This window comes from Nansenia antarctica (assembly GCF_963989245.1).
Source record: "Nansenia antarctica genome assembly, chromosome: 8".
Lineage (NCBI taxonomy): Eukaryota > Metazoa > Chordata > Actinopteri > Argentiniformes > Microstomatidae > Nansenia > Nansenia antarctica.
In genome coordinates, this window is record NC_137678.1 from 24,291,339 (window position 1) to 24,314,600 (window position 23,262).

A 23,262-nucleotide genomic window follows, 5' to 3' on the forward strand; every position below is an offset into this window, starting at 1 on the left:
GTTCCGAACCGTGGAGGGCGATCCGAACGGATCACGGATTATCCGTGATCCGTTACACCCCTAGTAGCCGGTGACCTATCATAGTTCATTTGTACATAGCTTGAGCCGGAAAATAATTTGGTGTTATATACCACCACTGGACCACTGCTAGCCTCCCCCCCCGGGTGAAAACGAGGGAAGTTTGTTTTGACAAAGAGACGACCAGCGGTTAGTTGTTGTTTCTGTCGAGGGATCCTCAGAGTGGTCATGTGGTCTGTCCCGCAGCATGGGTCTGCCCCTGTTTGCTCTTGGACTTCCTCATGAACTCTCCTCCACTTCGCGACTATTGTCCCACTGCGGCTCTTGGAGTTTAGGGTAGTAGTTTGGTGTGTGTTTGTGTGTGTCTCATCACAGGGGGAAGAGGGACATAGGGGGACAATCATGGGGGAGACAGTGACCTCCAGTGCGGCCGTGTGTGTGTGTGTGTGTGGTGTGTGGTGTGTGTGTGTGTGTGTGTGTGTGTGTGTGTGTGTGTGTGTGTGCGTGTGTGTGTGTGTGTGTGTGTGTGTGTGTGTGTGTGTGTGTTTGTGTGTGTCTCATCACAGGGGGAGGATGGAGAGGAAGGGGGGACTGGGGGGGAGGTGAAGAGGTGATGAGGGGGGTGGGGGGGGGCAATCCAGCTGTGAGGGCAATTAGAGAAAACAAAGGCAGCCGTTAGCACCATGCCCCCCCCGTCCCTAGAGGAGCGTTTGTGCTGAGGCGTAAAAAGTAGGATGTGTTAAAATGGCTCATGTGCTCCCTCTCACCCCCCCCCCCCCCCTCCATACACACACACACTAAACCCCTCTCCACGATGGCTCTATCTCCGTTTCCTGTGCGTCGGGCACATCCACAACCACAACCATTAGCTGCTTCCTCAGGGAGGTCCTGGACGGCCTCCTCTGCCCCCCCCACACCCCCCCTCCCCCTCCCGGGCCGAACCACAGGCCCGCTGTGGTTGGTTTTGTCCCAACACCTCCGACAACAGGCCTGAGACAACAAGGGCCGCAAGTCATAAAGAGTACGCCTGGGAAAATAGTTGACGGTTGAGGTCGGTTTGAGTTGTGGTACGGGACCAAAAGACATTCTGTTCAGATAGCCCCTTTGGCCCCTCTCTTCTGTTTTCGGTTTGGGTTTTCAGATGTTTTATTCATACATAGTGGGGATTTTGAATGATAGAGAAAGGTTGAGGAATTAGAGTGATCCAGGGATCAGTGGTGGCTGCTCCCAAAAATGTCTTTACTGACATCGTTTTCGATCCCAACCGAGGTCTTCTTCTTCTGGACAAAATGAATAATGAGTGTCCGAAACATTTGAAGGCTAGTAGTCGTGTTTGTTTCTGTTCTCGATGTGAATGGACTGCACTTAGGCTATATAGCGCCTTTATCCAAAGCGCTTTACAACGGCCTCTCATTCACCCATTCACACACCAATGGCGGCATGCTACCATGCAAGGCGCCGGCCTGCTCATGTTTGTCTGGAACTTTGTCTGTTTCCAGGTCTTGTCTATTTCGTAGTATTTCTAGCTTCTGAAATGATGGCTAGGACTGGTGATATTCTTTATATACAAATCTGCTGACATACACTTGTGATCACTTTCAATTCAATAAAACAAGAATATTAGATATTCACTTTAAATTCTGGATGCACAATTCGCATTTCTCAAAAACAACAAACAAACTGTCAATGTCTTGCTGCAAGGCATTCTGGAACCTGCAGTTCTACCCATTCTTAGCTAATACAACAGACATGTACTTCTTTTTAACTATCATAACGATAAATAATAACTCTTAACTGTCAATCAATTATGTAACATATTAATCAATCATGTAACCTATAAAGTTACAACAAACTTGTATGTCTGGTTCCAGTTCTTGTCTGGTTCGTTGGTAGTATGTCTGGTTCCAGTCCTTGTCTGTTTCGTTGGTAGTATGTCTGGTTCCAGTTCTTGTCTGGTTCGTTGGCAGTAGCAGCATCGTTACGTATAGCCTCGGCTTTCTGCAGCTCTTGAGACACGAGGTCTCCCTCTGTTAGAACGGGTCAGACCGAGTGTATGCCGTCTGCCCATAGAAGGTTCTGGTGTCTTCTAGGGATGGACGGTTTTTCGGTTAAACCGAAAACCGGGGTTTATAAAAATAGAAACGGTTTTTTATCAAAACCGTCTGAAACCGTTTTTTTTTTTTTTTTTTTTTTTTTTATATGTTGTTCAAAGAATAAAACTGGAACATGTCACATGTTTGTCGTGTGTGAAAATAACAATGATACAGTCTGAATCTGCCCCGCAATGAGTGAGAGGTTTGGTCAGTTGTGAAGAATAACTGAGGATTAATATCTAATTGGGATTATTTTTAAGGGTAACGAATCACTCTATGGGAAAGATAGTTGCCTTCAGTTATTGGTAGATAGGAAAGTTTTTTTACAATTACTCGCTTACATTTAATAAGATCATTTTCGCTGCTCTCTGTAAAGCGCATTGGGTCACTTTTGTGAGAAATGCGCTATAGAAATAAAATGTGATTTGATTTGATATCAATCAATCAAACTTTATTTATGTTCTATAGCACAAATCATGCATTGAATGTAACTCCAAGTGCAGTATTTACTAAACCACAATATAATAAAACAAGAGCTATACGGATCAAGAGTGTTTGTGCACAGCGCCACTGTGTGTGAAGGCGCTACTGAAAGTGATGACAGAACGCATGTCTCAGAAGATACGCGGTCACTTAGTGACGCAAAGGTAGTTCTGTATTTATCTCTATCTGTATTAGTACATTTATTTTGAAAGCTCTATTTTGACAGCTCTACCATGGGCACTTTTATTTTGATGGGGCATTCTTTGTTGATTGACTTACGACAGTTCAGGACGAGTCAGTCTCGCGGCATGTGGTTTTTATGAAAAGCTTTAAGTATGTTCACTGCATAATTCTAAGTCTAATATTTCAGTGATTATTGAGCAGTATTCAAATATTTAAATACATTGAGCAGCAGCTGAAACTTTGTCTAAGAACCAAGATATTGAGAAAGCAGTTCATTCAATGAAGACGCTGTTCCAAGAGATGATCTTCCGTGCAGGCGTGCACCCTGGATCAGCGGAGCTGGTGTGTTAAGTGTTCATGTGTTTTCATGTATGGTGTAGCTTACAAAAGTCTGCCTTTCCACTTATATTTGTGAAACTAAGTAGCCTAAATGTGTTGCGACTGTGCTTACGGTGTTTTAATGGTGTTCGACATGAGTGTATTGTAGCAGTAGGGCTCAATTATTTGAAATTGTCGCTCTTTTTTTTTTTTTTTTTTTTTTTTCGGTCGTTTTTCGGTTAACCGGAAAACCGCGGTTTTAGTCTTTGACGGTTTTTCGGTTTCAATAATTGGAAACCGTCCATCCCTAGTGTCTTCATTGTGGTGTAGGAGCATATAGTCTAGTTTAAGGGCTACAGAGATTACGCTTTTGGTGTTTTTTGATAGCACATGCATGCCTGCCATTATTGACAACTTTGTTGGTTTGTTAATGAAGGTATGTTTTGGGCTATTTCTGTGTGCGCGTCCTTCTTAATAATAATAATAATAATAATACATTTATTTTATAAGGCGCCTTTCATGGCACGCAAGGTCGCCGTACAACAACAAATCTAAAAACAGCCACAAAATACATAGAAATATACAGTATAAAACATAGCCAGCAGCAGAGCAGCACGGGAACAGTAAATCAACACTGATATGCCTGCGTAAACAGGTGGGTTATGAGGTGGGTTTTGAATGAGGAGATTGAATCAATGTTCCTGATGTCGGGGGGGAGGGAGTTCCAGAGGCGAGGGGCGGAGCGGCTGAAGGCTCTAAACCCCATGGTGGACAGACGGGCTGGGGGGACAGTCAGGTTGATGGAGGAGGCAGACCTGAGGGACCGGGTGGGAATGTTGATGTGGAGGAGGTCGGACAGGTATGGAGGGGCGAGGTTATGGATGGCCTTGAAAGTATGGAGAAGGATTTTGTAATCGATGCGGTGTTTGATGGGGAGCCAGTGGAGTTGGTGTAGAATGGGGGTGATGTGACTGATGACAGGGGTTCTGGTGACAATACGGGCAGCAGCGTTCTGGACCAGTTGGATCTTGTGGAGCAGTTTGTGGGGGAGACCAAAGAGAAGGGAGTTACAGTAATCTAGGTGGGAAGTGACGAGGGAGTGGACCAGGATTGCGGCGCTGTTGGGAGTGAGTGAAGGGCGGAGGCGGTTGATATTACGAAGATTCTTGAGTTTATGCAGCCTTTTTGGCGTTGTCTGTTTGTCGCTGCCAATTAGCGATGTGTGTGATCACACGGGGGGGGGGGGGCTGTGGCGCAGGAGGTAGAGTAGCCGGCGTCTAATGATCGCAAGGTTGGCAGATCGGCGGTTCAAGCCCTGGCTGGCCACATGTCGAAGTGTCCTTGGGCAAGACACTGAACCCCAAATTGCTCCCAGTGAGCGGGCCGGCGCCTTGCATGGTAGCTTGCCGCCATTGGTGTGTGAATGTGTGAATGAGAGGCCATTGTAAAGCGCTTTGGAATAAGGAGCTATATAAGTCAGTCCATTTATTTATCACACTCAGTGTCTGGTTTGAGGGGACCTCCCCTCCCTTCTCTTAAGGCCCAGAGTCGTCCTCCAAGGACCGACCCTCCCTGCTTCCTCAGGGCCCCGGTCCCCCCCCCCCCCCAGCATCCTGCCCTCCCCTCGTTGTACGTCAGGAGCCTGACACCACCATCCTATGGGACACCCCAGGGCGACACGCTCTAAATGCGATAGGTCAAAGGTCACGATGGCGCCATAGTTACAATGTTAACTAGGCCCCCATGTCCATGGTTTTACCCTTTCCTTCCAAAAACATGTTTGTTTGGTTGGGCGGATGTTTACGCTTGGAGGTGGTCTCGCTCTTCTTCTCCTGCAAGGACACTCTTAAACCTAGGGTGTAAGCTAGGACGTGTAAAAATAGTGTGATTCGTAATCAATGATTAATCGAAGTTAGAATAATGTATATTTTGATGCCCACAAATAGGACCTAGGGGATACCTGTTGTAAATGGACTGTACTTATATAGCGCCTTTATCCAAAGCGCTTTACAACGGCCTCTCTTTCACCCATTCACACACCAATGGCGGCAAGCTACCATGCAAGGCGCCGGCCCGCTCACTGGGAGCAATTTTGTTGTTCCTTTCACATGATTTTCATGGCTGTTCTGGTTAAGGATGTGTACAAAAAGTGTCAATCGTAATCATGCAACAATGAATAATTGAAGTTACTGTTATAATAATGTATATTTTGATGCCCACAAATAGGACCTAGGAGGGCTTACCTGTTGTTCCTTTCGCATGATTTTCATGACTGTTCTGGTTGTTGAAATGTTGTTATTTCTGATGTCTCCCTACAGATACATGTACTGGACAGACTGGGGCGAGATCCCCAAGATCGAGCGGGCGGGGATGGACGGTACGAGTCGAGCGATGATCATCGATAAAGAGATCTACTGGCCCAACGGACTGACCCTGGACTACGGCCAACAGAAACTCTACTGGGCCGACGCCAAGTTTAACTTCATCCACCGCTCCAACCTGGACGGCACCTCAAGGTACCTCAAGCACCTCCAAGTCCAGTCGTCCACGCTCCTGTGTCAGAATAAATACATAAAAACGTCCTTCTTCTAGCACGACGACTGCCAATGGCCCCTGGCCTGAGCATAGATCAGATAGACTTTTTCCTGCTATCACAGGTGGATAGATGATTCACTAGATGATGACTTAGTCAAATGTATTTGTTCTAAGTCGCTTTGGAATAAGGCGTCTGCTAAATGCCAAAATTTTAAAATGTAAATGTTATTAGCCTTTGCATCGCTTAATCAGTCAAACTTCATGTAATCTTCTCTGATGCCCTTTCTCTAGCCCTGAACTTCATACAGTAGATAGATCGTTTATTATCTATTATTTATTCATATAGCCATCTCTACTGCCCTTTCTCTAGCAATGCTTCTAATGCTTCTAGAAAGTCTTCCTCACAATGATTTGCGATGCATCGTCGTACCGTTTACTGTAGACGAATGCAGTTATTTTTGTCAGTCGGTCTGGATAAGCGCGTCCGGCTACTACCACGCCATTCATCGGTGGTCATCTGTTGTGTGTTTTGCTGGGTCTCTCTCCTCTCCAGGGAGGTGGTGGTGAAAGGCGACCTCCCCCACCCGTTCGCCCTGACGCTATACGACGACACCCTCTTCTGGACCGACTGGAACACCCACTCCATCCACTCCTGCCAGAAGGACACGGGGGAGGACCGGCGCAAGGTCCACTCCGACATCTTCTCCCCCATGGACATCCACGTCTTCAGCCAGAAGAGACAGCCCCCCTGTAAGATCACATCGCCTTACCCTCCCTCCCTTACCCTCCCTCCCTCAGCCGGTCACTGTCCCCGATGGCCATTGGCCATGAGTGACTCCTAAAAGTGTCGCTGTTAACCTGTCTGTGTGATTACCGTAATCGATGTAGTCAATGTACCAATGTAATGTGTGTGCAGTGCAGCGTTTTTATGATGATATGATGATGATTTTATGATGATATGATCAGCGTTGCTGTGGGAACGTGTTGTATATGCAATATTCATCATGGTACACAGCAGGGCTACTTTTTCCCTTTTGAGGATTCACCGCAAAGCCTGTTCCTCCAATTTGTTGATCCTACTAGAAACAGACAATAACACACAAAGCACTCAGGGAGTGTGTTTAGAGCGGGAACACACAGCCCTTCTGAAACAGTGACAGCTAAAACAGTCACCTTTCCCTCGTCTCTGTGACGGGACGTAAAACAATAGAGTCCCTGTTCCAGGTCCCTGAGATTGAACGCAGAGAATTTCTCACGGTGTAGAAGAGGGGCTTTGCTACATTCGGTCACGACCTCTCTCTCTCTCTCTCTCTCTCTCTCTCTCTCTTTCTTTCTCTCTCTCTCTCTCTCTCTCTCTCTCTCTCTCTCTGTCTCTCTCTCTCTCTCTGTCTCTCTCTCTGTCTCTCTCTATGTCTCTGTCTCTCTCTCTCTCTCTGTCTCTCTCTCTCTCCCCCCCCTCTTTCCCCCCCCTACCTCACCTACAGGATGCTGTCTGCTTTCCTCAGGTGGAGGGCAGACCAAGCTTGAATTTGTTCTCTCTCCCTCGTTCACACTCTGTTCACAGACACCAAGGCGTGTTGTTTTTTTCTGATGTTGCTGATCACACCGTAACCAACCTTTACAGATCTGTGACAGGGGAGTGAACGAGATGGGAGGGAACTACTTTCCGGAATGGAATGCAGCCCTAGTTCTCAACCGTCTCTAAGACCCTTCGCTACTCTGTAGAGTAGGAGCATGTACAAGAAACTCAGCCGGTCATGTGATCGAACCAGTGCCCTGAGAACACGTTTGTGTGACGTGTCTTTGTTGTGTGGGGGGGGATAGTGGTGGCCTGGCCTAGTGAAAGGGAGTTGGACTGGTGATCAGAAGGTCATGAGTTCAAGTACTACCTGGGAGAACACCACCGCTGATCTCTAATTGTAAGGTGCGGCAGTAGCCTAGAGGTTAGAGAGGCAGGCTAGAAATCGGAAGGTCGCTGGTTCGATCCCCACCTCAGGAGGGAGCTGCATGTGAGCTGGTGACTGGAGGGTTGCTGGCATCATATCTAAGGTGCTTACCACTGCCGTTGTGCCCTTGAGCAAGGCACTTAACCCCTAATTGCTCCAGGGGTGCTGACGATGGCTGACCCTGTGCCTAGAGCAGTACTACTACTCAAAAACAAAAAGGTTGAATCTAATCTAAGTCCCGTCTGCTAAAATGGTTAAAATGTAAAAAGGTGGCCTGGGGTGGTCCAGTGGTCTAGCACCGCGGTCTACAGTCACACCTTATGCCCATGTCGGCATGGGTTCGAATCTGGCCCATGCCCTGCTGATATGCCCTCTCTCTCCCTTCTTCTCCTTACTTTCCTGTCTGTCTTCACTGTATCTGTCCAATAAAATGTAAAATATGAGTAGGACTTCCCTACTCGGAAAAAAGAACTGAAAAAAAAGAAAATGTAAAAAGAAAAAGATGGGTAACTGACGATTGCCCCCCCCCCAACAGTGACCAGCCCCTGCTCTCTGCGGAACGGAGGTTGCTCCCACCTGTGCCTGATGTCGCCCATCAAACCCTACTACCAGTGCGCCTGCCCCACCGGAGTACAGCTGCTACAGGACGGCAAGACCTGCAGAGATGGTGAGCTTCAAACCCCCCCCCAACCTCCCCACCCCCCCACCCCACTGTTCTCAAACCCCCCCCCCCCCCACCTCACTGTTCTCAAACCCCCCACCCACTCCACTGTTCTCCGTTTTTAAAAACAATAAAAGCAAAAAAAAAAAAAAAGAACATGTTCTCACACGCACACAGCACAATGAAGTGACTTCTGAAGTAATTCTGAGAGGCGCGCAAGTGTGAGAGAAGGTTGTGCGTGTCAGCGGAGTGTTTTTAGATTTTCGGAATGAAGTAGGGGGGGGGGGCTTACGGCAACTCTTGCTCAACAACTCCGGTGTCCTGTATCGACTATTGAAACGAACACACTTTTTTGCTGTAGCCAAACCTTGGATGACCCCTTCTTCTTTGGTTAGAAGAAGTATGTTTCTTCAGCAAATATTTTTTCATCATCTTTAGCCATCCCCAGCAGGAGACGGAGAAGCAGGAAAGAGAAGTGCGTATATTGTGCTGAAGTGTAAAGGCGGATAGGGGGCTGAGATTGCTCTCGAAAAATGTGTAACCGTTTAACCGAGATCCAACGTCCAGATTGAATTCATTACAGTCTTGATATGTTGTCCAATACTTTTTTTTAATATTCACGCAGTAAGAGAACCCTTACAAAAAACCTGCTCCTTTTGAGAACTCTGGATTATAGCTCCAGCAGTGTTTTTCTTATTGCCTTTTCACATGGTTAAAAAACGACGCTGTAACTTTGTTTTGTTGCAAGCGTTTTTTCTTTTTCCATCGCCCTGTGTTTGTATTTCAGGTCGGTTGGTCGCTTGACGCACTGCCTTCATTGTTTTGTTTTTGTGGAGAATTTTGAGCAGGCAGATATGCTTTGATAGGGGTGCATCTCTGCCTCTCTGTATTCCCTGCCTCCCCTCCTCCCCTCCCTTCTCTCCTCCCCTCCTCTCTCACCCCATCTCTGTGAGGCGATCCAAGCAGCTGAAGGTGGTGCGGGCTGACCTGTGGTCGCCATGGCAACTCCCCTCTCCAACTCGGCTCATTGGCGTAGCTGTGTGAATCACTGTAGCTCTCTCCCCCGGCTTCATTTTTCCTCCCCCTCTCCCCCTCTCTTCTTTTTTTTTTCCTCTCTCTCTCTCTCCCTCGCTAGCTGCCTCGCTCTTTTATTTACATTTTTTGGTTCAGCTCCCCCAGTGAACAGAGCGAAGGAGGAGAGAGGGGCGGGGAGGCTTTTGTATGAGGAGGGGATCACTTGTTCCCCGGCAGACAATACCCCCTTTCACTGCCCCAGTTTTAACCATTTCAGCAGGGTTGGTGGTTTTTAATTTTCCAAGTCCTCCCCTTCTTAAATCAGAGACCCCCCCCCCCCAATGGTGTAGAGCAGGCTGAGACGCAGGCAGCACAGGCTGACCCGCAGCGGGACTGACAAGACGCCGACATCTGGCTATTGTTAAGTCCCAGCAATGCTCTCACCTCCCCAGGACCCCCACCACCACCACCACAACCCCGCCGCCCCCCCACTAGTCCACCCACCTTAGGAGACAATGCTAAGACGGGATTTTTAAAGGCTCGGGAGAAAGCCGCCAATTTGTCGTCGCCTTTGTATGTATGCCCCCCCCCCGCTGTGCAGCCCTCAGGTCTGCCCTGGTGTGTTCAGATCACATGTGTGGACACCCGTGTTCAGCGGCTCCTAACGGGCTGCCGCTCAGTCAGTTCACATGGTGATTACGTGTTATTGTCAACAGAAGCAGAATTGTCCGCCTTCTACCCTGTTGTCGAAAACGTTTGCGGTGTTTTTACATTATGTAAAAATGTACAACCCGACCTTTATTTGAGTACTCAAAACGACTTAGAATAGGTGATCTCATAGACTGTGAGAGAGATTGTGTAAGTATTGTTTTTAAGACCGCAAAGACTGAGACTTCCACTCCCGTCAGCGGCAGGTGGAATTGAGTTCCTATCCCAGCAGTGTCTGCTAAACTGTCGCCTTTCTAATGGCGGTCAGCCAGCAAAAGCCTTCTGAAATCTATCAGGAAGAGAAAAGGCAGGGGGGCTTTCAGAAAACTGGCCGACCTGTTTGTACCAGCCGTGAGGGGGGGGAGGAGAAGTAGCTTTTGTCGTCCGACTGAGCAATGTAACTAGATGGGGGCTCAGGGAGCGCAGGCCCCTTGAATAGAGAAACAGAGGGAGACAGAGGGAGACAGAGAGAGAGAGAAGGGAGGGCTATCAGCCATGCTTGACTGTTCAAAGCGGGCCTCTGATTGATCTTTTCAGAGATGGGGTTTTCGGGGAAGCGTCGAGTATGGCTGCTGGGCCGGCCTTCTGCTGAAGCGGTTACGGGCGGACCGACTTCGGTTTTTCCTCACTTATTCTGCTTTCGTCCGTAAAATAACCAAGAATGGCATAGTGGCTCATCATATTTTTTTCGGCCAGGGGGAGGGGGAGGAGGAGGGTGGGGCGGGGGTGATTTTGTGTGTCTTCATTTTTGGGGCCGTTGACTTTTTCCAAGCGACAAGGAAAAGAGACACGATGGCAGCGAAGTTGTTGATACTTTGTGATTCTCTTTGTCGATAGAAATGTCTGCCTGGTGAGATAAGTTCCAGTCATAGTAATTGTTTGCACCAAATTACATTACGGCTTTGACCTCCATTTTGTGTCATTTGACTGAGTCTCCCCCCCCCTCTCCCCTCTCCCCCTCCCCCCCCCCCTCTCTCTCTTCCCTCCTCTCCCCCCCCCCCTCTCTCTACCCTCCCCCCCTCTCTCTCTCCCCCCTCTCCCCCCTTCTCTCTCTCCCCCCTCTCCCCCCTTCTCTCTCCCCCCCTTTCTCTCTCTCTACCCTCACTTCCCCCCCCCCCCCACCCTCTCTCTACCCTCTTCCCCCTCCCCTCCCCTCCAGGTGCCACCCAGCTCCTCCTCCTGGCCCGGCGTACGGACCTGCGGCGCATCTCCCTGGACACGCCCGACTTCACCGACATCATCCTGCAGGCGGAGGACATCCGGCACGCCATCGCCATCGACTACGACCCCGTGGACGGACACATCTACTGGACGGACGACGAGGTGCGCGCCATCCGCCGCTCCTACCTGGACGGCAGCCACGCCCAGTTCATCGTCACCTCCCAGGTCAACCACCCGGACGGCATCGCCGTGGACTGGATCGCCCGCAACCTGTACTGGACCGACACGGGCACAGACCGCATCGAGGTGACCCGGCTCAACGGCACCATGAGGAAGATCCTGATCTCCGAGGACCTGGACGAGCCCAGGGCCATCGTACTGGACCCCGTGGCAGGGTGGGTTTCACTGTCTGGGTTCTGTCTGTCTGTCTGTCTGTCTGTCTATCGTACTGATCTGGGCAGGGTTCCCACGGGTCCTTGAAACCCTTGAAAGTTTGTGAATTTGAGAAAAAGAAATCAAGGTCTTAAAAGTTTTGGAAAATAGACATGGGTCATTGAAAGTCAATGTTTTACTTAGTTCGTCAACTAGTAAATAAGTCTCTGTATTGCTTAAATTTACACATATTTCACAATATATTGTTTTGCTGTGCTGTGGTAGAGAAGTCAAGAGACCATCTAGTGTTCACACATTCAAGCCTCTCTTTTTAATTGTTGTCTGTGAGCGGATAGTTCCTATTATATAAATTGTCATTTAGGTCTGTCTCAAATTATGTTGGGTCCTTGAATTTGAGGCAATTGAGTCTTGCAAGTCCTTGAAAGGTGCTTGAAAGGTGCTTGAAAGGTGCTTGAAAGGTGCTTGAATTTGATGTATCAGAAGGTGTGGGAACCCTGTACTATCTGAGGTTCTGTCTGTCTATCGTACTATCTGAGGTTCTGTCTATTGTACTATCTGAGGTTCTGTCTATTGTACTGTCTGAGGTTCTGTCTATCTATCGTACTGTCTGAAGTGCTCGGTTAGCTCAAGGCGGGAACTATTTGAATGTTTTTTTTGATGACGGCGCGTTAAAGCTTTTCGGATTGTCTGTTGGGAGGAACCCCCTCAATCCCCCGTGTTTTTGTTTTTGTTTAATATTTTATTTTCAGTTTTATACACAAGACAAACAAACTGAGTAACAAACAACAAGCTGCCAGGCATACTATTATATGTCTAGTATGATTTGGTTCAAAGCGATTCCCCAACTGCTCAGTCCCCCATCTTTAAAGGGACAGCCTGATGATGGAGTTAGACCAGGTGGCGATTTTTTTTATCATCCCACTCTAAAGTCTGGTCTTTCCCTACCAAACCAAGCTGTGCCATTCCATAAAAATAAAAAAAGCTAGCATGACCAGACTGGCCTAAAGACTGTGTGTTACCATAGCGACTAGTGCTACTAGGTCTCACCTGAATGCTGCGATCGCATTGGGGAGGGATGTTGATGGAACACCATGACATCACTGACAGGCTGTGGCTGCGTGCCCCCCCCCCCCCCCCTCCCATAGAATCAGAATGAGTAACCCCCCCCCCCCCTTTACCCAGCCATGGAACCCACTTGGTTCTGGAAGGGGGCATTATGATGACATCATCAATGTCTGTGGCTCAGCTGCAGTTGTGACTCAAACAGCAGTGCAACTGCACCTCTCTCTCTCTCTCTCTCTCCCCCCCCCCCCCCCCCCCCCCTCTCTCTCTCTCTCTCTCTCTCTCTCTGGTTGTGGATTGTGTGGTGACCTCATCTTTGTCACGCTCCTCGCTGATTGCAGCGCCCACCATTTGGCACCGGGGCGGACCCGCTGACATTACCCACGCTGCCACACGGCCCGGCTCTGCTCCCCGCCGCCGCCGGATGAGTCAGGAGGCTGACATCTGTTCACACAGCCATGTCGTCTCTTCTCCTCCTTTTTCTCTCTCTCTTTCTCTCCTTTTTGTGAAAAAAACCCACTCCTCTCGCGAAACAAGTTATTGTGAGTGAGTTCGCATTCCACGTCATTTTTTGGGCAATTCCACCCACTGTCTCTCTCGGCCCTGACGAGGAAGTCGTTTTCAGTCGCGTCACAGTCAGTTATCGTCATCCCTCTCACCCACGCCATCCGGGCGCTACGTATTCCACCCCCCCCCCCCGTGCGAGAACCTGATACCTTGGAAGTGTTTTGTGACAGACATGACTCACCGAACACTGTAACTCAATGTGAGGCAGGTAGAGAATCTTCTAGAGTCGTTCCTGATGGAAGTGTGAATCTTTCGCTGCATATTTTCGCTGCATCCATTTTCATATGCCCCTCCCTCCCTCTCTCACTCCCTGCAGGTACATGTACTGGACCGACTGGGGCGAGGTTCCGAAGATCGAGCGGGCCGACCTGGACGGCACGGAGCGTGTGGTGATGGTGAACACCTCCCTGGGCTGGCCCAACGGCCTGGCTCTGGACTACGACGAGAGGAAGATCTACTGGGGCGACGCCAAGACCGACAAGATAGAGGTAACTAACTAACCCAAGACCGACAAGATAGAGGTAACTAACTAACCCAAGACCGACAAGATAGAGGTAACTAACCCAAGACTGACAAGATAGAGGTAACTAACCCAAGACTGACAAGATAGAGGTAACTAACCCAAGACTGACAAGATAGAGGTAACTAACCCAAGACTGACAAGATAGAGGGAACTACTAACCCAAGACTGACCCGGTAGAGGTAACTAACCCAAGACTGACCAGATAGAGGTAACTAACCCAAGACTGACCAGATAGAGATAACTAACCAACCCAAGACTGACCAGATAGAGGTAACTAACCCAATACTGACCAGATAGAGATAACTAACTAACCCAAGACTGACCAGATAGAGGTAACTAACCCAAGACTGACCAGGTAGAGATAACTAATGGTGCTTTCCACTACAGTGCCAGCCTGGGTCGACCCGGGTCAGCCCTGTTCTTTGGCGCTTTTCCATTGAGCGGCCCGTGTCGGCACGGCACGGTAAAATAGTTCTTGTTCGGGATGGGTAGCGAAAGTTGGGAAGGGTGCTTTTTTGCCAGGCTGCGTGTGACGTGTGACGCTGCACACCGTTGATTGGTCAATGGAAATCGTCATCCCATGTTCATAGATTTCATCACTAACCGCCATTTTTAAATACCACAACAGATTTCGCTCTAGGAAAATGTCACTTACTGTTTCTGTAATAACGTATTAATAAAGATTAGAAAAAATATGATAACCATCGTATTATCTTAGTTTAATGTCATTTCAATGCATCATAGAACTTTTATTTACAACAAGCATAACAACAAAATCGCTATTATGGCGATGTCCTGTAGAACTGGAAGCGGCAGTTAACAGGCAGGTAACATCCATATGCTGTATATATAAATAATGTTGGTGTCGAACGTGATAGCAGTGTCGTATCGACACCATTCAAATGGTTTCAGATTCCCTGTCCTCTCCCCTATCCGGACACGTTTGAATTGTTATCCTAACCCACGGTAAACCACAGTTATTAACCCGCAAAGGGTGCCTCCGGGCACCGTGTTTGTCCGTGAATAACACCGGCTATGGAGGTGGTACAAACACAATACTCCTTTGCTAACTTCACCATCGGTATACGGTCATTTTGAGCCCTGAACCACCGCGCTGACACCCCGAGAAGTTATGCTTTTAACCGTAAACTCAATGAACCGGGAGTTCACCCGCTGCTGCAAGCTTATCTATAACGAACGCGGAGATTGAATGAGCCCCGCGTCAGTCAGCCTTTCCGTAGAAATACGTCGCACCGTTATATATCTAACGTTACATGTTTTAAGGCTGATCTGTGCATGATAGTGCTGCATTATGTTGATCTATTTATATCGATCTATTCTTGCCAATTCCTTATTACCAGTGGAAAGGGGGAAGACTAAAACACTTTGAATGGGATAGATAGGACTTTCCGTTCAATGGAGGAAGCATGATATTCGCGAGTTCATCTCGCTTTTCCCCCCGTTGATGTATTAAACAATCTAAGCAATCTAATCAGAGCAGTTGTTATTATGTAATATTATTGATGGATGTGCCATTTTTGATGTAGAGCAGTGAGCGGATGACTGGATGTGAGCATGTATTTGACTAATGCCGATAGATTGTCTTGCTCCGAAACCCGAGCTGGATTGTTGCTTCAAACTACCGTAATTCATGAACTATATGCCCAATCTAAAAAATTCAAACAGTTTCTGAAAGCAGAGAAGTTACACTTTTTGAATAGTTGAGTTTTTTAGGCTTATTACGGTAGTTCACCAACAAAAAAAGCACAGTGCTCAACGTGTCAGGAGACACGCATTTCCCCCCGCTGATCTGTATAGCAGGGGGGGGGGGGGAAATCTTATGACACGTAACTCCTCCTTGTCCCGGGTCGCTCAGTATAATGGAGAAGCGTTTCTCAAAGTACGGCACGGCACGGCTCGGATACAAATGCGGCCCGGTTCGGGTCAGTAGTGGAGTAGTAGAAAAGCGCCATAACTAACCCAAGACTGACCAGATAGAGTCTCTTTATCGGCGCCGATCTTCCTGATAGGGTTTCCTCGTGTCGTGTTCCGTTTGTCTCCTCTCTGTGGAACGGGAGCTTGAGTCGGTGCGCGGTCCCGGATACGTACAGTGTTGTGTACATTTTGCCCCTTTAACAGTTGCTTTTTCTCCAACGCGACTTAACGGCACACCGTGTATTTCATGGACTCGTGGGGGAAGCTAGGTTGTTGCTACATGCCGCATGCTGCATGCTAGCCCCCCCCTTAAGTACCATGCCTGCTGGTTTTATGACTGCCGCCTCTGTGGGACGGGTTAGTGTACGACAAGCCCCCCACCCCCCCTCCCCCTCCGTGGGGGTCAAAGGTGAGATGTCGGACGACGCATTCGATTCCCCCGGGTCAGTTAAGTCACAGTACGACACAGGAAGTAGTAAGTGTAACCGCACCGCACCGCGTCCGCCCGTAGACGAGACGTTAGTCCTGTTAGCTGGTCGTCCCCGCTGGTTAAACACAGTCCTCTGTCCTCCTCACACCGCCTCACGTTTAGCCCTCCTACCCACCGCGTTGGCATGTTTCATTAGGCTGTGTGTGTGGTGTGTGTGTGTGTGCGCGCGCTGATAATCCTGTCAGATAATGGCGGGTGGTGCGGCGGTGTGGGCGGGTGGGGGGTCTTTTGTGACAGGCTTTTATCTGGCAGCAGGCAGGGGACCCCCCGCCAGGGCGCGGCATGCCGCTCGCACGGCCGGGCGTTAAGCTCTCCTCAGCCGCCACGCAGCGCCCAGGCCAGGGGAGGGGGTGGAGGGGGGGGGCAGCAGCATCACAGGGACCACCGCCGTTACCCCCCCGACACCTCCCACAGCCACGTCTGCCCGGCAAGAGGACGCCGTGCCCAAATAAGGACACGGTTACCCCCGGTTACTCCGAACAACACATTTGAAGGGCGTCGGAATCGTTGGATGTTGTTCCACATAAACACTTCACTGAGATAACTAGCCTTAGACATCTCAGTACCGACTACGCCCCGGTACTTTAATCTTATCTGAAAGACCCCGCAGTGTGATACAGTTTAGTACTTAAGACTTCACTTCACTTCAAGTACCAAGAGAGTCCCCCCCCCCCCCACCGCCAGTAAACTGGTTTATGAAGATATTTTTTAATACTCGTTCTCAAAAATTAGAACACGGACGGGCGGCTTCACTTTCAGTCGTTTGTTATGGTTATTTCACCTCTGATTATGTTGTGGATGGATGTTTGTGTTGCGCCACTCTCGAGCAGCTGTGATAATGAAGTGCTTGTGTTAGTAGTTCAAAGAGCGGCGTTTTGCCTCGAGCTGTTTAATAAAACGCAGAATCAAATGTGTTTCGAGGGGGGGCGCGGTGGGGGGGGGGGAGGGGGGACCGGGGGTATCGTTGCCAGAAATATGGCAAGCCAATAAACCCTCTTTAGTCTGACACTTGCCAATCAAAACAGTGCCGCAATCGGTCCTGTGAGGGCGTCTGTCAATTGGGACCGTTTAATTTCCCCCCTCGGCCTCCGCCGCTCGGCCTGCCGGGCCCACCTCACCCCCCCCCCATCCCCCCCTCCTGAGCCACATCAAAGCCTCCCTCTTCTCAGAAATCTGATCGTTAAATTTCAGCACTTTAAGGGGTGTTGACAGTCGATCCAGGGACGTAATTAGAGCCCCGTTGACCGGTTGTGTTAGGTACAGATGTAAAGCACAGAAGGGGGTACGGTACCCTATATATGTACACACACACCTACACACACACACACACACACACACACACACACACACACACACACACACACACACACACAGAGCGCCTTTACTCTTACCTTGACATAGAAACTCTCAGTTTCTTCCCCCCCCCTCCTTCCAAGGGCCTCTTTCTTGCTTTTCCCTCCAACAGACATATGGAAACGACCAGTTTTCAAAGTAAGGCCCATTCTGAGAGGGGCCCTTTCTCTGTTTTCCAACTGGCGGTGAGAGGAAACTGTGGTTGGCATCCTCACGCATATCGTCATGTCGACCCTGCGTTGAGCGCTTTTGAGTTTTTAGTTTGAGTTTTTTGTTGTTTTCCCTCAGTAGGACATCCATGTCCCCCCCACCTGCCACTTTTTCCCCCCTGAGTGTGTTGAGGTTACTGTTGCCGGAGGAGGTTAGGAGGGAGAGGGAGGGGGGGTGCAGCGTTAAGGGGGGAGGAGGAGGAGGGGGGGGGGGGGGTGCAGAGGCAGAGGGCAGGCTGGGTTTGCTCACTTAGGTCTTGAGCAGAACTGGGTTTTTGCGGCGAGAGCCCTCATCTGGTTCCGATTGCGGCCTCCACTCCAGCTGCGGTCTCCTCTGTTTAGAATAGCCCCAGAATCTGAAACCCACACTGTGGTCACACAACTCCCAACCCAGCAGAGACCTCTGGGCTGAGGCCATCTCACTGAGGATGGAAACTTCATTTTGTGTGTGTGTGTGTGTGTGTGTGTGTGTGTGTGTGTAGTGTGTGTGTACTGTGTGTGTGTGTGTGTGTGTGTAGAGAGAGAGAGTGTGTGTGTGTAGTGTGTGTAGTGTGTGTAGAGTGTGTAGAGTGTGTGTGTGTGTGTGTGTGTGTGTGTGTGTAAAAACAGAAAGAGGATGCAGTATAATGACCACAGGTCCATGTGGAGCACAGCAGATATACTGTTGCTCCACTGTGTCGATCGAAGCCACGGCGTCGAACGCCAATTAAAATTCCCCCTCATCCTGTCTTCTTTATTTATTTTCTCTCCCAGATTCTGATCATAGCTCTCTCTCTCTTCTTCCCTCATCACATGACAGCCCAACGTATCCAGATCTGCATACTTCTCCTCTTATTTAAAAGAAAGAAAAAAAAAATCTATGAAATAAATGCATTGGCATGCCCCGAAAACAGAAACCACTGCAAGATGTCGTTCCCTGGATTCGACGCAGTTTTTTTTCAGTGTTGTATTTCTGAGAGAAAAGTTCTGGAAGTAAACGACAAAAAAGGAGTTTGAAGGAGGTTTGCACATGCAACAGGCATTGCGTGAGGTTGCGTGAGAATAATGAGAAGGGGCAAGGGCCGGCAATTTAGAGGTTTTGGCGACGGGGGGGTTGGGTTTGTTTTTTTGGGGGGGGGGGGGGGGGGGTTTCAATTCAGTTCGTGGCCCCTTAATCTTTTGGCCCGTCTGAAAATTGGACCTATCGATTTTTGTTTACTTTATGCCATATCCTCCCTCGTGTGTCTCCTCCGTCCCTGCGTTACAATGAACAGACCACCAGCGGTTGAAGGTTAAAGCCCGGGCTTAAGTCTAGATGAACGCACATCCTTTTGTTCATCAGGAAAACATCTGTTTAGGAATGATTTCATTTGGTCAGAGAAAAGCTTGGATGAAGCCCTACATATCTTTCTGTCTGTTTTTGGGGTTTAATTGATAAAGTCTGTCTGATTTATGTCGCACGCGTCTGTCGGGGTTGGGGGGGTGGGGGGGGGGGGGGGGGGGGGGGGTGGAGTACTGTATACTTGGGTCCTATGTCTTATTTAGGCTACGTCTTAAGCCCCCACAATGTAGTGCGTTATAGCCAAGTTGTAGTGTGAACACAGTGAAAAGAGAGAATTGGGCCCTCAAGATGGGTTGTGTGTCTGAAGCTGAAGTGGCCAAAGAAAAAGTAATGAAATGTCCTCATCTATCAGTGGGGTGACAGTTAACTGTGTTTGCACTTGCTGCATCTACACAAGGAAAAGCACACACACTCGCGCACACACACACACACACACACGCACAGAACTCTTTTTCGCACACATTGGAGAAGAAGAAGTGAGATGTCAGAGTGGCTCCCATCTGAAGCAGAGGGAATGTGGCGGCCATATGCGCCCTTGTTTGTTTGCGCCGGCTGCTGCTTCTAATTAGAGCCGGGATGTTCTGCCAGGTCGCCTGGGTTCTCGGCGCTCTCTCCCCTCTCTCTCCCCCCTCCCCTCTCTCCCCTCCGCTCTCCCCTCTCTCTCTGCTCCCCTCTCTCTCCCCTCCACTCTCCCCTCTCTCTCCCCTCCGCTCTCCCCTCCGCTCTCCCCTCCTCTCTCCCCTCTCTCTCCCCTCCGCTCTCTCCCCTCCGCTCTCCCCTCTCTCTCTGCTCCCCTCCACTCCCCTCTCTCCACTCCCCTCTCTCCCCTCCACTCTCCCCTCCCGCTCCCCTCTCTCTCCCCTCCACTCTCTCTCTGCTCCCCTCTCTCTCCCCTCCACTCTCCCCTCCCTCTCCCCTCTCTCCCCTCCGCTTTCCCCTGTCTGCTCCCCTCTCTCCCCTCCCCTCTCTCCCCTCCACTCTCCCCTCCCTCTCCTCTCTCTCTCTGCTCCCCTCCACTCCCCTCTCTCCCCTCCCTCTCCCCTCTCTCTCCCCTCTCTCTCTGCTCCCCTCTCTCCCCTCTCTCTCTGCTCCCCTCCACTCTCCTCTCTCCCCTCCACTCTCCTCTCTCCCCTCCACTCTCCTCTCCCTCTCCCCTCCGCTCTCCCCTCTCTCTCTGCTCCCCTCTCTCTTCCCTCCCCTCTCTCCCTGCTCTCCTCTTTCCCCTCCCCTCTGCTCCCCTCAACTCTCCTCTCTCCCCTCTCCTCTCTCTCTCTGCTCCCCTCCACTCTCCTCTCTCCCCTCCCTCTCCCCTCTCCTTCTGCTCCCCTCTCTCCCCTCCGCTCTCCCCTTCTCTCCTCTCCCCCCTCCCCTCTCTCCCTTCCCCTCTCTCCCCTCCCCTCTCTCCCCACTCCGTTCACGTCCACGGCACCGTGTGGAAACGTCACCTCGCTTGACTGACACCCACATCCGACCAACCAGCCCCAGCCCCAACCCCCCCTCCCTCCCTCCCTCCCTCCCTCCCTCCCTCCCTCCATCCATCCAATCACCATCCACACAGCCCAGGCAGGCGACCAAGCGAACAGAGAGAGCTCGGCTGTTTTTGTCGCTTCCAGTTGAGGAGTTCCTTTTTTTTTTTTTTTTTTTTTGGTGATTTCGTCCTATTCTAAATTACGCACACGTACTTTTGGAAGTGTGAGTCACCGTCGTGAAGTTCCCAGCAGCCCATTGGCTCAGCCTTATAGTTATAAAAATAAAAAACAAGGCGTGGCTTTTGAAGAGCAGACCCGAGAGCCCCTGGGAACGCGCTGCACACTGGGCTTGTGGTTTAGGCTTTTTACGCACCGCGGTGCCGTGGGAACCGGTGACACAAACCTGTTAGGAGCTGAATCCACCTGCATTCCATTAACCCCAACCCAACCCTTTAACCTAATTCATCACTTTTGAACCGATTCGGGAAATTCAATATTGGTTTGCAGGACGGATGTGGTCCTCTTTAGTCATTTCCCAGTGGTGGTAACAACCATACCGGTTGTTATGGTTACCTGCCGGTTGTTATGGTTACCTGCCTATGTTAAGGTGCCCTACCGACAACTGACCAAGACCAGGTACTGATGGAATCATTCTCATTGTGGTGCAAGTCAATAAACGAACATGTAAAGGGTATTTAGTTCATGTATACTATAACTGTTACTAATACGACTGTGCTGATATTTGCTTCTTGTCCCTGAGGAACTATTGATTACCTCAGATGAGATATCAGCCTCAACAGAACCCTAAAGACATTCTCACCCTCTTTCTCTCCTCCTTCCCCTCTCCCTCTTTCTCTCTCCTTCTTCCTCTCTCTTTCTCTCTCCTCCTTCCCCCCTCTTTCTCTCGTCTCCTTCCTCTCTCTTTCCTCCTTTCCCCCTCTTTCTCTCTCCTCCTTTCCCCCTCTTTCTCTCACCTCCTTCCCCTCTTTCTCTCGTCTCCTTCCCCTCTCTTTCTCCCGTCTCCTCCCCCCCCCTCTTTCTCTCTCCTCCTTCCCCTCCCTCCCTCCCCCCCTCCCTCAGGTGATGAACATGGACGGGGCGGGGCGGAGGATCCTGGTGGAGGACAAGCTGCCTCACATCTTCGGCTTCACTCTCCTGGGCGACTTCATCTACTGGACCGACTGGCAGCGGCGCAGCATTGAGCGGGTGCACAAGCGCACGGCGGAGCGAGAGTTCATCATCGACCAGCTGCCCGACCTAATGGGCCTCAAGGCCACGTACGTCCACCAGACCTTCGGTGAGCCAGACGGACAGACGAGCAAGGATGTTTTTGTTTGTGTCTAGCTCGTTATTATTAATTAATTAATTTATTTATTTTTCTGAGTTGGGCAGTCTCACACATATTTTTCATTTTATTGGATAGATATAGTGAAGACAGACAGGAAAGTAAGGAGAAGAAGGGAGAGATGGCATGCCGATTCGAACCCATGCTGATATGGGCTTATGTGTGCACTGTAGACCATGGTGCTAGACCACTGGACCACCCCAGGCCACATCGAGCTCATTATTAAATGCAATTATGTGTTCTTATTTTTTCTTATTTTTTCTTTCCACCGTTGTGTGAACAGGTTGGTCCCATTGAGATGTAAAATCTCTTCCAAGAGACACCTGTCCAAAATAGCAGCACATAACAGCAGTTCTAGACAAACCAACGTTAAAACACAGATAAAAGCCTAAGTTGGCATGTTTTCGTATGTTTCCACAAGGCTATTTGTGGGTTATTTGTGGCTGGCAATACTCTAATATGAAATAGAAGTTTATAGTCAGTCAATTTATTTCAACACGCACCAAACTACACCGGTTTAGGGCGCCCTGGGTGCCGCAGACTTTAAACACAGAGAGAAAACATGATGGAATATGGTAACACAGACGGAACAAAAAACAAACAAAATAAACATGGAGGACATCTAACATTCAAAACCGCACACACAAGTTTCTAATAGTAGAAAGTATTGTTCTGTTTTTCAAAGGTGACGAGTGAACGGTATGAGGTGAATTCCCTCCTCTCCTCCGTCCATGACAGACCCACAGCATGGGCTCTGAATTTCTAATGGAGGAACGGAGTGATGTGTCGGTGAAAGAAGGGTTGATTTCTGTCGACAGTACAAGGCCAAGGCTGCCTGGGAAATGGGGAATAACAGAGCATTAATATTTAAACCCTTCACCTCTGCTGGTGCAGGCTGCGTCCAGCCTGGTCTAACCCCCCCCCTCCCCCTACAGAGGCTCTTTAGCCTCTGAGGTGCTGATTAAGAGAGCCAGAATGATTTATTTTCTCTCTTCTTCTTCTCCTTCTCCTTCTTCTCCTTCTCCTCCTCCTCCTCCTCCCTCTCCCTCTCCCTCTCCTCCTCCTCCCTCTTCCTCCTCCCCCCCCCCCCCCCCCCCCTACCCCACAAGGTACGAACCCCTGTGCGGAGAACAACGGAGGCTGCAGCCACCTGTGCCTGTACAAGCCGGCGGGGGTGCAGTGCGCCTGCCCCATCGGCCTGGAGCTGATCGCGGACATGAGCACCTGCATCGTCCCCGAGGCCTTCCTGCTGTTCTCCCGCCACACGGACATCCGCCGCATCTCCCTGGAGACCAACAACAACAACGTGGCCATCCCTCTGACGGGGGTCAAGGAGGCGTCCGCGCTCGACTTCGACGTCACCGACAACCGCATCTACTGGACGGACGTTACGCTGAAGGTAGAGAGAAGGGGGGGGGGGGTGTGTGTGTGTGGAGTGTGTGTAGAGTGTGTGTAGAGTGTGCGTGTGCGTGTGC

The 23,262-nt window shown here is 49.8% G+C and overlaps 1 protein-coding gene across 7 annotated transcripts in view; it reads left to right on the forward strand.

Annotated features, from left to right (window-relative positions):
- lrp6 (low density lipoprotein receptor-related protein 6) overlaps nucleotides 1-23,262 on the forward strand; it is a 72,450-nt gene that overhangs the window by 22,162 nt on the left and 27,026 nt on the right. For 5 of the 7 annotated variants that reach the window (XM_080537868.1, XM_080537871.1, XM_080537869.1 and 2 more), the window contains exons 3-9: nucleotides 5,414-5,611; nucleotides 6,184-6,380; nucleotides 8,112-8,243; nucleotides 11,119-11,515; nucleotides 13,459-13,630; nucleotides 21,523-21,739; nucleotides 22,897-23,186. In XM_080537868.1, the coding sequence (XP_080393994.1) occupies nucleotides 5,414-5,611; nucleotides 6,184-6,380; nucleotides 8,112-8,243; nucleotides 11,119-11,515; nucleotides 13,459-13,630; nucleotides 21,523-21,739; nucleotides 22,897-23,186 (1,603 nt within the window). The remainder of the gene's footprint in view (nucleotides 1-5,413; nucleotides 5,612-6,183; nucleotides 6,381-8,111; nucleotides 8,244-11,118; nucleotides 11,516-13,458; nucleotides 13,631-21,522; nucleotides 21,740-22,896; nucleotides 23,187-23,262) is intronic. The other 2 variants (XM_080537872.1, XM_080537874.1) reach the window with 2 other exon arrangements.